At 40.0% G+C, this 15,211-nt stretch overlaps 1 protein-coding gene across 1 annotated transcript in view; it reads left to right on the top strand.

The window, feature by feature from the left end:
* sec22ba (SEC22 homolog B, vesicle trafficking protein a) overlaps nt 1-13,629 on the top strand; it is a 17,436-nt gene extending 3,807 nt beyond the window's left edge. Inside the window, exons 2-5 of the mRNA XM_061934024.1 lie at nt 3,962-4,071; nt 4,135-4,295; nt 4,395-4,541; nt 13,132-13,629. Of these exons, the coding sequence (XP_061790008.1) occupies nt 3,962-4,071; nt 4,135-4,295; nt 4,395-4,541; nt 13,132-13,286 (573 nt within the window). The 3' untranslated portion in view covers nt 13,287-13,629. The remainder of the gene's footprint in view (nt 1-3,961; nt 4,072-4,134; nt 4,296-4,394; nt 4,542-13,131) is intronic.
* Nucleotides 13,630-15,211: the final 1,582 nt, after the last annotated feature.

Raw genomic sequence — 15,211 nt, forward strand, 5'->3', positions numbered from 1 at the left:
TCATTTATTTTTTTAAATGTGATACTGTACATTTATTTTGGGAAGAGTACGGTGAAGAGATGAAATTTGGCATATTTATGAAAGATGGCAACTAAGAAGTAATTGATATTATGCAAGCTACATTTTTCATACATAAAATTTGATTTCTTAAAATGATTTCAGATAATGTTACGGATAAGCCCATTTTTTGAATACATTTAAAAAAAAAAAATTTTTAATCCGCAGGTGTCAAACTCAAGGATGTGGCCCTCCAAAGACTGGAAATAATGTGCTTTATTAAGTACATTCTGGCTAAATGTATTTGTTCTCTTAATTTTGACAGAAAAAAAATACTTCATATTAGAGGTGGGAATATTTGGGCACCTCACGATTCGATTCCGATTCTTGGGATGGCGATTCGATTCAACACGTATCTTGTAATATATTATTTGGTATATACATTTTACTCAAACCTTTTCAAAACAAAAGCTCCTCTAGGCTGTTGACATATGATTTATACGCACAGTGTTGGCCTAAAAACATATTTTTTTAAATGTTTTTATTTTTTTATTTACAAAACCGGAATGTTTATCTATTTAAAGAAAATAGAGCAAACCAAACTCCAACCCAATCCGAGCTTTAAAATACTTAGGGTAGAAATTTACAGAGCTATTGAGAAAACATAAAAATATCATACTAAAAAAAGGAAAAACTAAAATTTGCAAAACAACAGTATCAATAATAACAATGATACCAACAACATGTATTTAATGTTTTAATCCAAAAAAAGAATTCTTTAAAAAAAGAATACTTGGTCCAAAAAAAATGATCGATTCTCAAAATTTGTTAATCGATTCAGAAGCAGAATAAATACAAATTGAGATTTAAATGGAAATCGATTTGTTTGAGCACCCCGTATCTTGTACACTTTATTATTATCTGTCATGCAACAAAATACTCCCAATAATTTTTTGGGAGTGTCAAAAATAAATACATAAATATCTGCTTGTCACCTTGACTTACACTTTCAAAGCAAGTTATCCATTAAACTGTTGGTAAATGATAATAAACACAATTGCCGGTGCAAACAAGGCTATTATACATTTATATTTATAAATATTTACCGTTACAAGCGGCCCTCCTGAGGGCAGCCATAACTAGAATGGGGCCCTCAAAAAAAATTTTAATCTATGTTTTATCTCTTACTTGTACTTGAACAGATTTTGTTTGTATAAGAATGTTCATCGCTCAACCTAGCAGGTATTTGAAAATATTTCAATGTATTGGAAGTGCTTTAATTTGTTTGTGCATTGTGAGTATTAGGGGTGTAACGGTACACAAAAATTTCGGTTCGGTACGTACCTCGGTTTAGAGGTCACGGTTCGGTTCATTTTCGGTACAGTAAGAAAACAACAAAATATACATTTTTGGGTTATTTATTTACCAAATTTGCAAAATCTTCCACCAAAAATATTTTTCTTAATGGAATATTTGATGTGAAGTAATCAGAACCTTGGATAGGTCAATAATTCATCATATTTTGATTCAATATTATGTTTTGAGCAATGACAGTTTGAAAGAAAAAAAAACCCAGCTTTGTTATTAGTCAAGATTGCAACTTTTTCTAAATTACATTTAACCTTTAAGCTTTTTTATTTCACTTTTGTTATGTTTTTGTTTATTTTAATAGTATTTTTAGAATGTGCCGTGGGCCTTTAAAACATTAGCGGTGGGCCGCAAATGGCTGCCGGGGCACACTTTTGACACCCCTGTTATAGATAATAAAAAATTAAATCTGATAAATCTATGGATAAAAAGCAGAGCCTGGCGACACATGCGCGTTTATCATAACTCTCTCGCTCTCTCTGTCTCTGCCCCTCCCTCACAAATGCTGCTGCGCGCACAATTTGTTTTGTTTTTAACCCCTTCTTAACCCTGAACGTACATTGAAACTACACACAACCCTAACTCAAAATGCCGGACATTTGAGGCATTTAAGAAACTCCGCCCTGACAGCTCCGCAAAAGAGGACGTGTCCGGTGAAAAGAGGACGTATGGTCAGTCTATCGTAGCCCGTTAGCTGCTAGCGTGCCGTGTGTTGTGCCTCGGTGTGCATTGTTTACACAACGTGCGGTACGCTACTTAATATGTCCGTGTGGAAACTCGTTCGGTACACCTCCGAACCGAACCGGAACCCCCGTACCGAAACGGTTCAATACAAATACACGTGCCGTTACACCCCTAGCGAATATATACTGTCTGTGTGCAGTTGTTAAAAATTATAAAAAAGGGAGAAAAAAATACGAGGGGACAAAGTATGTTATGTTACATCAAAATTATGAAGTTTTGTCAGACCGGCACGTGTTCCAATAAGTTTTGAGAACATCAGTTGCAGTGCTGTACATTTATTTAAATTAAAAGACAAAAAAAATCCTCAAACTCCATATTTTCCTCTGTTGTGGCAAACAAATATATTCAAAAACCGTGAGACTCAATCATTCGTGTCAAACAAGCCACATTTATCCACACCTGGTCCCCACTGCAGCAGTCAGCCCACACTCTCTTGAAGGCACAGCACCCATTAGAAAACAATTACATTTTTCAGTCAAGCATCTTAAAAAAAACTAATCAAATACTGAATAAATGGTAGGGATAATACTTATAATAATTCTAATGACAATAATAATAATGATTGAAAATGTAAATTTCCCTGAATGAATTCATCCATCCATCCATCCATCCATCCATCCATCCATCTTCTTCCGCTTATCCGAGGTCGGGTCGCGGGAGCAGCAGCTTAAGCAGGGAAGCCCAGACTTCCCTTTCCCCAGCCACTTCGTCCAGCTCCTCCCGGGGGATCCCGAGGCGTTCCCAGGCTAGCCGGGAGAGATAGTCTTCCTAGCGTGTCCTGGGTCTTCCCCGTGGCCTCCTACCGGTCGGACGTGCCCGAAACACCTTCCTAGGGAGGCGTTCGGGTGGCATCCTGACCAGATGCCCGAACCACCTCATCTGGCTCCTCTCGATGTGGAGGAGCAGCGGCTTTACTTTGAGCTCCCCCCGAATGACAGAGCTTCTCACCCTATCTCTAAGGGAGAGCCCCGCCACTCGGCGGAGGAAACTCATTTCGGCCGCTTGTACCCGTGATCTTGTCCTTTCGGTCATGACCCAAAGCTCATGACCATAGGTGAGGATGGGAACGTAGATCGACCGGTAAATCGAGAGCTTTGCCTTCCGGCTCAGCTCCTTCTTCACCACAACGGATCGATACAGCGTCCGCATTACTGAAGACGCCGCACCGATCCGCCTGTCGATCTCACGATCCACTCTTCCCCCACTCGTGAACAAGACTCCGAGGTACTTGAACTCCTCCACTTGGGGCAAGATCTCCTCCCCAACCCGGAGATGGCACTCCACCCTTTTCCGGGAGAGAACCATGGACTCGGACTTGGAGGTGCTGATTCCCATCCCAGTCGCTTCACACTCGGCTGCGAACCGATCCAGTGAGAGCTGAAGATCTTGGCCGGAGGAAGCCATCAGGACCACATCATCTGCAAATAGCAGAGACCTAATCCTGCAGCCACCAAACCAGATCCCCTCAACGCCTTGACTGCGCCTAGACATTCTGTCCATAAAGGTTATGAACAGAATCGGTGACAAAGGGCAGCCTTGGCGGAGTCCAACCCTCACTGGAAACGTGTCCGACTTACTGCCGGCAATGCGGACCAAGCTCTGACACTGATTATACAGGGAACGAACTGCCACAATAAGACAGTCCGTTACCCCATACTCTCTGAGCACTCCCCACAGAATGAATTCAGTAATAGAAAATACATTTCATAACCAAAAATGTTGCCGACAGCTTAACTTTTGCAATAGGATGTTATACCCCAGGTTGGACTACTGCAGAGTACATTCCAATATTTCTTTGTCGTATTAATTGCTATCAGCGCAATGTCTAAAATGTAAATGATATTGTTGACAGTCTGGAAGAGACTTCCAGCAGTACCAGAACCAAGCCAAACAGCTGTGCCGTAAACTAAATGCTCAGAGTCCAGAGCGCTGCACAGTGGAAGCAAGGGACATGAGTTTTCAGTAAGTCTAGTATTGTTGTTTATTAACATATGCATGGTGTCAATCACTTTTTGTCTCTCTCAGTTATTTAATAGCAGAAGGTGTTTGCTACCTGTCCCTCTGTGAGCCTTCATTCCCCAAGAAAATAGTGTTTGCATACCTGGAGGACCTCCACAGTGAGTTCTTTGACCAGTATGGACGGAAAGTTCCAACAGTGACGAGGCCTTACTCCTTCATTGAGTTTGGTAAAACAAAAAATATATATATTATCACTTTTCCCCAGAAAGAATGTGTATTGTTTCATGTATGTATGAATATGTTGTGGGGGTTTTTTCCCCTTCCAGATACATATATGCAGAAAACAAAAAAAACATACATTGACAGCAGGGCCAGGAGGAACTTGGGCAGTATCAACACAGAGCTACAGGATGTTCAGAAAATTATGGTGGCCAATATTGAGGAGGTTCTGCAACGAGGAGAAGCACTTTCTGGTAAATAAGATATATATATATATATACAGTATTTTATTTTTTTGTATGTTGTGTGATGTCCTGGCTACCACCTTTTAATATAGCATTATATATAATGGTGTCCCTATTACTGCTGTAACGCTTTGCAACGCGTTACATTGTTCACATTACATCCTGAAAATCATCAGGTACAGTATAGAGCAGGGGTGCTCATTACGTCGATCGCGAGCTACCAGTCGATCGTGGAGGGTGTGTCAGTCGATCACCAGCCAGGCATTAAAAAAATAGTCCTAAAAATGAGCGATCATAAATCTTCACTATGACGTCACTTTCGTCACTTGATTGACATTCACGGCACCCGAGGGTGTTCTGAGATGACGCTGGCTGCTGCCAGCTCATTAAAATTACCGACTGGAAGGTGAGAAACACTTTATTTCAACAGACTCTGGCGCCGTACCTGTCGTCAAAACTCCAAAAACCGACTGCACAGTTGCACAATAAAAGCGCTTCTTCATCCTGCCTGCGCTACCAAAATAAGAGTCTCAGAAAGGTGGCGTGCACAAGCTAGCAAGCTACGGAGTTTGCCGACAATGTATTTCTTGTAAAGTGTATACAAAGGAGTACGGAAGCTGGATAAATAAGATGCCAAAAACCAACCACTTTCATGTGGTATTGGACAGAAAGGAGGACTTTTTTTCTCCTCCATTCGAAAATGCGGACGTCATCAGCACCACTGTCTGATTCCAATCAATGCAAGTCATCACAATCAGGTAATACACCCAACTTATATTCTTGTCTTCATGAAAGAAAGGAATCTATATGTGTTAAACATGCTTGTATTATCTTTAAACACTTTTAACTTATTAACAATATTAACTATATGTGTTAAACATGCTTGTATTATCTTTAAACACCTTTAACTTGTTAACAATATTAACTATATGTGTTAAACATGCTTGTATTATCTTTAAACACTTTTAACTTATTAACAATATTAACTATATGTGTTAAACATGCTTGTATTATCTTTAAACACCTTTAACTTGTTAACAATATTAACTATATGTGTTAAACATGCTTGTATTATCTTTAAACACCTTTAACTTGTTAACAATATTAACTATATGTGTTAAACATTCTTGTATTATCATTAAACACCTTTAATTTATTAACAATATTAACTATATGTGTTAAACATGCTTGCATTATCATTAAGCATCTTTAACTTGTTAACAATATTAACTATATGTGTTAAACATGCTTGCATTATCTTTAAACACCTTTAATTTATTAACAATATTAACTACAGGTAAAAGCCAGTAAATTAGAATATTTTGAAAAACTTGATTTATTTCAGTAATTGCATTCAAAAGGTGTAACTTGTACATTATATTTATTCATTGCACACAGACTGATGCATTCAAATGTTTATTTCATTTAATTTTGATGATTTGAAGTGGCAACAAATGAAAATCCAAAATTCCGTGTGTCACAAAATTAGAATATTACTTAAGGCTAATACAAAAAAGGGATTTTTAGAAATGTTGGCCAACTGAAAAGTATGAAAATGAAAAATATGAGCATGTACAATACTCAATACTTGGTTGGAGCTCCTTTTGCCTCAATTACAGCGTTAATGCGGCGTGGCATGGAGTCGATGAGTTTCTGGCACTGCTCAGGTGTTATGAGAGCCCAGGTTTCTCTGATAGTGGCCTTCAACTCTTCTGCGTTTTTGGGTCTGGCATTCTGCATCTTCCTTTTCACAATACCCCACAGATTTTCTATGGGGCTAAGGTCAGGGGAGTTGGCGGGCCAATTTAGAACAGAAATACCATGGTCCGTAAACCAGGCACGGGTAGATTTTGCGCTGTGTGCAGGCGCCAAGTCCTGTTGGAACTTGAAATCTCCATCTCCATAGAGCAGGTCAGCAGCAGGAAGCATGAAGTGCTCTAAAACTTGCTGGTAGACGGCTGCGTTGACCCTGGATCTCAGGAAACAGAGTGGACCGACACCAGCAGATGACATGGCACCCCAAACCATCACTGATGGTGGAAACTTTACACTAGACTTCAGGCAACGTGGATCCTGTGCCTCTCCTGTCTTCCTCCAGACTCTGGGACCTCGATTTCCAAAGGAAATGCAAAATTTGCATGGTTGGGTGATGGTTTGGGGTGCCATGTCATCTGCTGGTGTCGGTCCACTCTGTTTCCTGAGATCCAGGGTCAACGCAGCCGTCTACCAGCAAGTTTTAGAGCACTTCATGCTTCCTGCTGCTGACCTGCTCTATGGAGATGGAGATTTCAAGTTCCAACAGGACTTGGCGCCTGCACACAGCGCAAAATCTACCCGCGCCTGGTTTACGGACCATGGTATTTCTGTTCTAAATTGGCCCGCCAACTCCCCTGACCTTAGCCCCATAGAAAATCTGTGGGGTATTGTGAAAAGGAAGATGCAGAATGCCAGACCCAAAAACGCAGAAGAGTTGAAGGCCACTATCAGAGAAACCTGGGCTCTCATAACACCTGAGCAGTGCCAGAAACTCATCGACTCCATGCCACGCCGCATTAACGCAGTAATTGAGGCAAAAGGAGCTCCAACCAAGTATTGAGTATTGTACATGCTCATATTTTTCATTTTCATACTTTTCAGTTGGCCAACATTTCTAAAAATCCCTTTTTTGTATTAGCCTTAAGTAATATTCTAATTTTGTGACACACGGAATTTTGGATTTTCATTTGTTGCCACTTCAAATCATCAAAATTAAATGAAATAAACATTTGAATGCATCAGTCTGTGTGCAATGAATAAATATAATGTACAAGTTACACCTTTTGAATGCAATTACTGAAATAAATCAAGTTTTTCAAAATATTCTAATTTACTGGCTTTTACCTGTATATGTGTTAAACATGCATGTATTAGCATTAAACACCTTTAATTTATTAACAATATTAAATATATGTGTTAAACATGCTTGTATTATCATTAAACACCTTTAACTTGTTAACAAAAACATATATTTCATAAATAAGTAAATATAAATTATATATATGAATGAGGTAGATCCCCACGACTTGATCAATTGAAAAGTAGCTCGCCTGCAGAAAAAGTGTGAGCACCCCTGGTATAGAGTAACGAGATATAGACCATATAAATGATATCATATTTTCCAGACTAAATTTTTAGAACAACATTTTTTTTTTTTTTACATATACCGTATTTTCTGCACTACAAGGCGCACCGGTTTATAAGGCGCACCTTCAATGAATGGCATATTTCAAAACTTTGTTCATATATAAGGCGCACCGCATTATAAGGTGCACCTATGCATCCATTAGATGGAGCTGCGCTAAAGGGACAGTCAGATAGTCAGTCAAACTTTATTAAAAGATTACAAACGAGCGTTCTGACAACTCTGTTCACTCCCAAAATGAATAAACAGCTGTTTTATTATTTTCCCCGAGGTAAAGTCAGTGACGTGGTGTTTTGTTTATCTTTTAACAACAGCAAGGTATAACATGTAGTGCAACATTTATATCACATAGTGGAGGGGAACTTTTCCCTGATTCAAGAAACACGTAAAAAACAGTGATACTGTTACGGTAAAACAGAATCACAATATAGTAACACTCGAAATAGTGCAGAGCAATAACAATGTATCAATAACTCAACGTTGCTCAAACGTTAATGTCACACAACACAACACAACACACAAAATAACCATGTAAAGCTCACTTTATGAAGTTATTCCTCATCCACGAATCTCTCGAATTCTTCTTCTTCAGTGTCCGAATTAAACAGTTGGGCAAATATGGCATCCAACATACCCGGCTTCGTCTCGCCGAAGTCGTCATTAATCGAGTCAGTGTCGCTGCTGCTCTATTCCCGTGTTCTACTGCGTGACTGATCGTCTTAAGTTTCAACTCTGCGTCGTAAGCGTGTCTCTTAATAGGAGCCATTTTTGGGTTAGAAGCGCTTCTTCTTCTACGGGGGAAAATGAAGTCAGCGGCTGCTTACCATAGAAGAAGAACTTCTTCTACGGGGGAAAAAGACGTTTGCGGCTGCTTACCGTAGTTGCGAGACCTAAACTTTATGAAAATGAAGTTTAGGTTTGTTGTGGCTCAATATTGGTCCATATATAAGGAGCACCGGATTATAAGGCGCACTGTCAGCTTTTGAGAAAATTGGAGGTTTTTAGGTGCGCCTTATAGTGCAGAAAATACGGTATTAGCCGCACTTTTATATATATATATATATATATATATATATATATATATATATATATATATATATATATATATATATTAGGGCTGCAACAACTAATCGATAAAATCAATTATAAAAATAGTTGGCTATTAATTTAGTCATCGATTCGTTGGATCCATGCTATGCGCACAGGCTACGTTTTTTTAATCTATTTATTTATTTTTTACTTTTATTTATAAACTGCGACATTTACAAACAGCTGAGAAAAAATAATCAAAATACTAAGGGTGTAACGGTACGTGTATTTGTATCGAACCATTTCGGTACAGGGGTTTCGTTTCGGTGCGGAGGTGTACCGAACGAGTTTCCACACGGACATATTAAGTAGCGTACTGCACGTTGTGTGAACAATACTCAAAATGCCGGACATTTGAAGCATTTGAGAAACCCCGCCCTGACAGCTCCGCAAAAGAGGACGTATGGTCAGTCTATCCTAGCCCGTTAGCTGCTAGCATGCTGGCAAAAGAGGACATGTCCGGTGATAGCATGCTAGCAGCGACCGAGCTCGGTCCTGACCATACGTCCTCTTTTCACCGGGCGGTGTTTCTTAAATGCCTCAAATGTCCGGCATTTTGAGTTAGGGTTGCGTGTATTTTCAATATACATTCAGGGTTAAGAAGGTTAAAAACAAAACAAATTGTGCGTGCAGCAGCATTCGTGAGGGAGGGGCAGAGACAGAGAGAGCGAGAGAGTTGTGAAAAACGTGCATGCGTCGTCAGGCTCTGCTTTTTATCCATAGATTTATCGATTTAATTTGTTATTATCTATAGCAGGGGTGTCAAAAGTGTGCATTTTTGTAACATTTTCCTTGTTTTATTTGGCAAGTTGAAAGAACATGGCGCCAGTATGCTGTTTTTTTTTCAATAAAATACCGGAAAGGATAGAAATGCAGTTTGTCTCTTTTATCCGATTATTAATCGATTAATCGAAGTAATAATTGACAGATTAATCGATTATCAAATTAATCGTTAGTTGCAGCCCTAATATATATATATGTATATATTAGAGATGCGCGGATAGGCAATTATTTCATCCGCAACCGCATCAGAAAGTCGTCAACCATCCGCAATCCACCCGATCTAACATTTGATCAGAACCGCATCCGCCCGTTGTTATATATCTAATATAGACGATGCAAGGCATTAGTGAGGTTATAAAGCTTTTGCCTGTTAAAGAAAGGAGACTGATCCAATGCAGCACAGACATTCGCGTGCCACGCTGTCACGACCCAGACGCACACCAGTGCGCAATCATATGGGAGCCGCGCTGAGCGCACCTCCAAGCGCGTCTCGCTGCAGGCGACAGCCGGGTATATGGGCCCGACGCTCCAGCGCCATCCATTTTCAGGGCTAGTTGATTCAGCAGGTGGGTTGTTACACACTCCTTAGCGGGTTCCAACTTCCATGGCCACTGTCCTAGCTGCTGTCTATATCAACCAGGGTGAGCCCCACCCCTTTCGTGAGCGCACTGCGCGCGGAGTGACCCCTGTTACGCGCCCCCGGCAACAGGGGTGGCGGGCAGGTAAGCTGCGCGGGCGGAGCGCGTGGAGTGACCCCTGTTACGAGCCCCCGGGCCACGGGGGTGGCGGGCAGGTAAGCTGCTTACCTGCTGCGCGTGACGCCGGCCGCGGCGAAGGCGGACGAGGCGGGGTGTCGGTGCGGTGGGCGCGGTGGTGACCCTGGACGTGCGTCGGGCCCTTCTCGCGGATCGCCTCAGCTACGGCTCCCGGTGGGGCCCTCTCGGGGGAAGGGGCCTCGGTCCCGGACCCTGGCGAGGCGTCCCTTCTCCGCTCCGTAAAAGTGTCCATCTCTTTTTTTTTTTTTCTTCTGTTGTGGCATATGCTGCAGGTGCCTGCTCGTTTTTCGTATGTGGGTAACAACATTTAACTATGTACCGTATTTTCCGCACTATAAGGCGCACCTAAAAACCACAAATTTTCTCAAAAGCTGACAGTGCGCCTTATAATCCGGTGCGCCTTATATATGGGTTAATATTAATATTAATTTTCATAAAGTTTCGGTCTCGCAACTACGGTAAACAGCCGCCATCTTTTTTCCCCGTAGAAGAAGCGCGCGGTGCATGCTGGGATATGTGACGTTTCATTTCCATTTGTGTGTTTATGTAAAGACCCCAAAATGGCTCCTATTAAGTGTGTTGTCTGTCTAATTATAAATAATGCAGACGAGGCGTGTTAACTGAGTTCTCAACGTTTACTCACAGCGTGCTCATAACCACATTCTAACTGCCAGCATACGACAACGCTTCTCAGGGCTACCGCGCATGCTCGTCACTATCGTTGCATGCTGGGTAGTGTAGTTGTTATATTTGCTAGCTCATAACATCACATTAAGAGACACGCTTACGCGCTTAATTCAATACTCGCCGTCATTCCGGGTGGATTGACAAAAGACCTCCAGCCGCTAGATATTGGTGTCAACAGGGCATTCGAAGCTAGACTGCTAACTGCGTGGGAACAATGGATGACCGAAGGCGAACACACCTTCACTAAGACAGGGAGACAGCGAGACGGAGCCGGCCATTTTGGATCCCACATTCGCCCAACTTTTCAATTCGGACACCGAAAGAGAAGAATTCGAGGGATTTATGAATGAAGAATAACTTCAGAAAGTGAGCGTTATGTTTATTTTGTGTGTTGTGACATTAACGTTCGAGCAACATTATGTTGCTATTGCTCTGCACTATTTTTAATTTTACTATGTTTGTGATTGCACATTTGCGTACATTTTGGGAGTGAACAGAGTTGTTAGAACGCTGGTTTTTAATATATTATTAAAGTTTGACTGACCTATCTGACTGTTTTTTTGACATTCCTTTAGCGCAGTTAGATGCGGCTTACAACACGGGGCGGCTTATAGGTGGACAAAGTTTTGAAATATGCCATTCATTGAAGGCGCGGCTTATAACCCAGGGCGCCTTATGGTGCGGAAAATACTATATATATTTCCGAATTGGTTTAACTGCCACCCGCCTGAATCTATTTAAAATCAAAAAAATTTTTAACCACCCGACCCGACCCGACCCGCGGATAAAATCTAATTTTTTTAAATTTCATCCGCCCGATCCGCGGATAATCCGCGGTTGTCCCCGCAAACCGCGCATCTCTAGTATATATATATATTATTATATAATCTATATATATATATATATATATATATAGGTTGATTGGCAACACTAAAAATTGGCCCTAGTGTGTGAATGTAAGTGTGAATGTTGTCTGTCTATCTGTGTTGGTTGGCCCTGTGATGAGGTGGCGACTTGTCCAGGGTGTACCCTGCCTTTCGCCCGATTGTAGCTGAGATAGGCTCCAGCGACCCCAAAAGGGACAAGCGGTAGAAAATGGATGGATGGATACATATATATATATATATATATATATATATATATATATATATATATACACATGTTTATATACTGTACACACATACATATATATAGTGGCAGCACGGTGACACAGGTTTAGTACGTGTGCCTCACAATAGGAAGGTCCTGGGTTCGATCTTGGGCTTGGGATCTTTCTGTGTGGAGTTTGCATGTTCTCCCTGTGACTGCGTGGGCTTCCTCCCATCTCCAAAGACATGCACCATATATATATATATATATATACACGTATGTGCGTGCGTATATATACACACACTATACACTTTATATGTGTATGTATATATATATACATACACACACACACACATTTTTATACATATATATATATATATATATATATATATATATATATATATATATATATATATATATATATATATATATATATATAGGTGTGTGTGTGTGTAGGTTATAGTGTTTCTTTATTCCAATCAATCAGAAATATCAAGCAGCTGAAATAAGCCAAACATAGAGAAGGTAATTTTTCCCATCATTAATTGTAATGGATTTGATTTAATGGGTGTGATTTTGAATTTAGTTGATTTTTTGTTCTCTTCTGCCTGACTAGGGAACGGTGTTTTTGGTTTGGGTCATTGAAGTAAACGCTGTGCTGTACATCCTTCAAATCACATTTTGTGGTCATTGACCTGAAATACTTACGTTATCCACATGATGGCGGCAAATACACAGCAGCATTTAAAAATGTACTTGAATACACTCCACGGGTCAGACTCCTACTAAATTCATGATGCCGGCGGGGCGTAGTTTTGACATCCCTGTATTAGCGTTATTAATGCTAGCTGAGCAGTTTGCATTGCGCTATTATAATGTTGGTTCTGCTGCTGCTGTGAGGCGCAATTTACTTGTTAATACATGTGGTCAAAGAGATTCACCTACTCCTTTTGTTGTTCATGCTCCCCTAACCATTCTTTTGATTGTCTTCCAGTTTTAGACACAAAAGCCAGCAACCTGTCCACCCTGTCCAAGAAGTACGGCAGTGACGCAAAGTATCTCAACACCCGCTCCACGTACGCCAAACTGGCTGCCGGGGCGGTCTTCTTTATCACGCTCATCATTTACGTGCGCTTCTGGTGGCTCTGATGGGACGCATCATGGGATTTCACAGCGGATCATGTCAACTGATTACCACTGTGCCTTAACAGGTGATGTGTGTGCATGCGCGCGTTTCTACAAAGAGATTGTGCTATGGACGCTTGAGGATGAACTGAGCAGCTGGGTGGCATAGATGGACGTGTGGCTGTGGAAGCAGGCTTGACTGTGTGGTGTGTTCAAGGAGTTGGGTGTTGACTTGTGTTTACATGTTTTCGGGAGATCGGTTTCACCACATGGAAGAAATTATCCAAGTTTAATGTCTTAAAAAATATACTTTCAAAATGTTTAAAGGGTAATACTTGTCTTTTTGTGGATTAAATACTTATCAAAAGTTCATTCTTTCATTACAACCAACCATAATGACAGGTTTTACATGTTCATACAAAACACTTCCGAGACATTCAGCACATTTTGTACTGTATATCCACAAACATTACCGTATTTTTCGGACTATAAGTCGCAGTTTTTTTCATAGTTTGGCCAGCGGTGCGACTTATACTCGGGAGCGACTTATGTGTGAAATTATTAACACATTACTGTAAAATATCAAATAATATTATTTAGCTCATTCACGTAAGAGACTAGACGTATAAGATTTCATCGGATTTAGCGATTAGGAGTGACAGATTGTTTGGTAAACGTTTAGCATGTTCTATATGTTCAGAGGTGGGTAGAGTAGCCAGAAATTGTACTCAAGTAAGAGTACTGTTACTTTAGAGATTTATTACTCAAGTAAAAGTAAGGAGTAGTCACCCAAATATTTACTTGGGTAAAAGTAAAAAGTATGTTGTGAAAAAACTACTCAAGTACTGAGTAACTGATGAGTAACATACACACACACACACACACACACACACACACACACACACACATATATATATATATATATATATATATATATATATATATATATATATATATATATATATATATATATATATATATATATACATTGATATATACAGTATATAATTTATATGTATTTATTTAGCTGTTTTTGTTTACATGTTAAAGGTGTTTTAATGAATATACATGCATGTTTAACACATATAGATTCCTTTCTTTCATGAAGACAAGAATATAAGTTGGTGTATTACCTGATTCTGATGACTTGCATTGATTGTAATCAGACAGTAGTGATGATAACGTCCACGTTTTCAAATGGAGGAGAAGAAAAGTTCCTCCTTTCTGTCTAATAGCACATGAAAGTGGTGGGTTTTTGGCATCTTATTTGTCCAGCTTCCATATTCGTTTTTATACACTTTACAAGAAATATATTGGCGTCAAACTCCTTAGCTTGCTAGCTTGTTTGCGCTGGCTTTCGGAGACTCTTGTTTTGAAAGCGCAGGCGCGATGGAGCGGCACTTTTATTGTGAAGACAGGAACTGTGCAGTCAGTCTTTAGGCTTTTGACGGGATGTACGGTTGAAATAAAAAAAGTATCTTTTTTCCTTCACACTTTTGATTGATTGATTGGAACTTTTATTAGTAGATTGCACAGTACAGTACATATTCCGTACAATTGACCACTAAATGGTAACACCCCAATAAGTTTTTCAACTTGTTTAAGTCAGGTCATGTGACCACCTGGCTCTGTTTGATTGGTCCAACGTCACCAGTGACTGCATCTGATTGGTGGAACGAAGTGAAACGTCACCAGTAAGGCAGGCACTTTGAAGGTCTGTCTGACAGACCAAAACAAACAAAGCGTGCATTAACAGATCGATAAAAATTAGTAACGAGTAGCGAGCTGAATGTAGATAAAAGTAGCGGAGTAAAAGTAGCGTTCCTTCTCTATAAATATACTTAAGTAAAAGTAAAAGTATGTTGCATTAAAACTACTCTTAGAAGTACAATTTATCCCAAAAGTTACTCAAGTAGATGTAACGGAGTAAATGTAGCGCGTTACTACCC

The sequence above is a fragment of the Nerophis lumbriciformis genome, linkage group LG03, assembly GCF_033978685.3.
Source record: "Nerophis lumbriciformis linkage group LG03, RoL_Nlum_v2.1, whole genome shotgun sequence".
Classification (NCBI taxonomy): Eukaryota; Metazoa; Chordata; class Actinopteri; order Syngnathiformes; family Syngnathidae; genus Nerophis; species Nerophis lumbriciformis.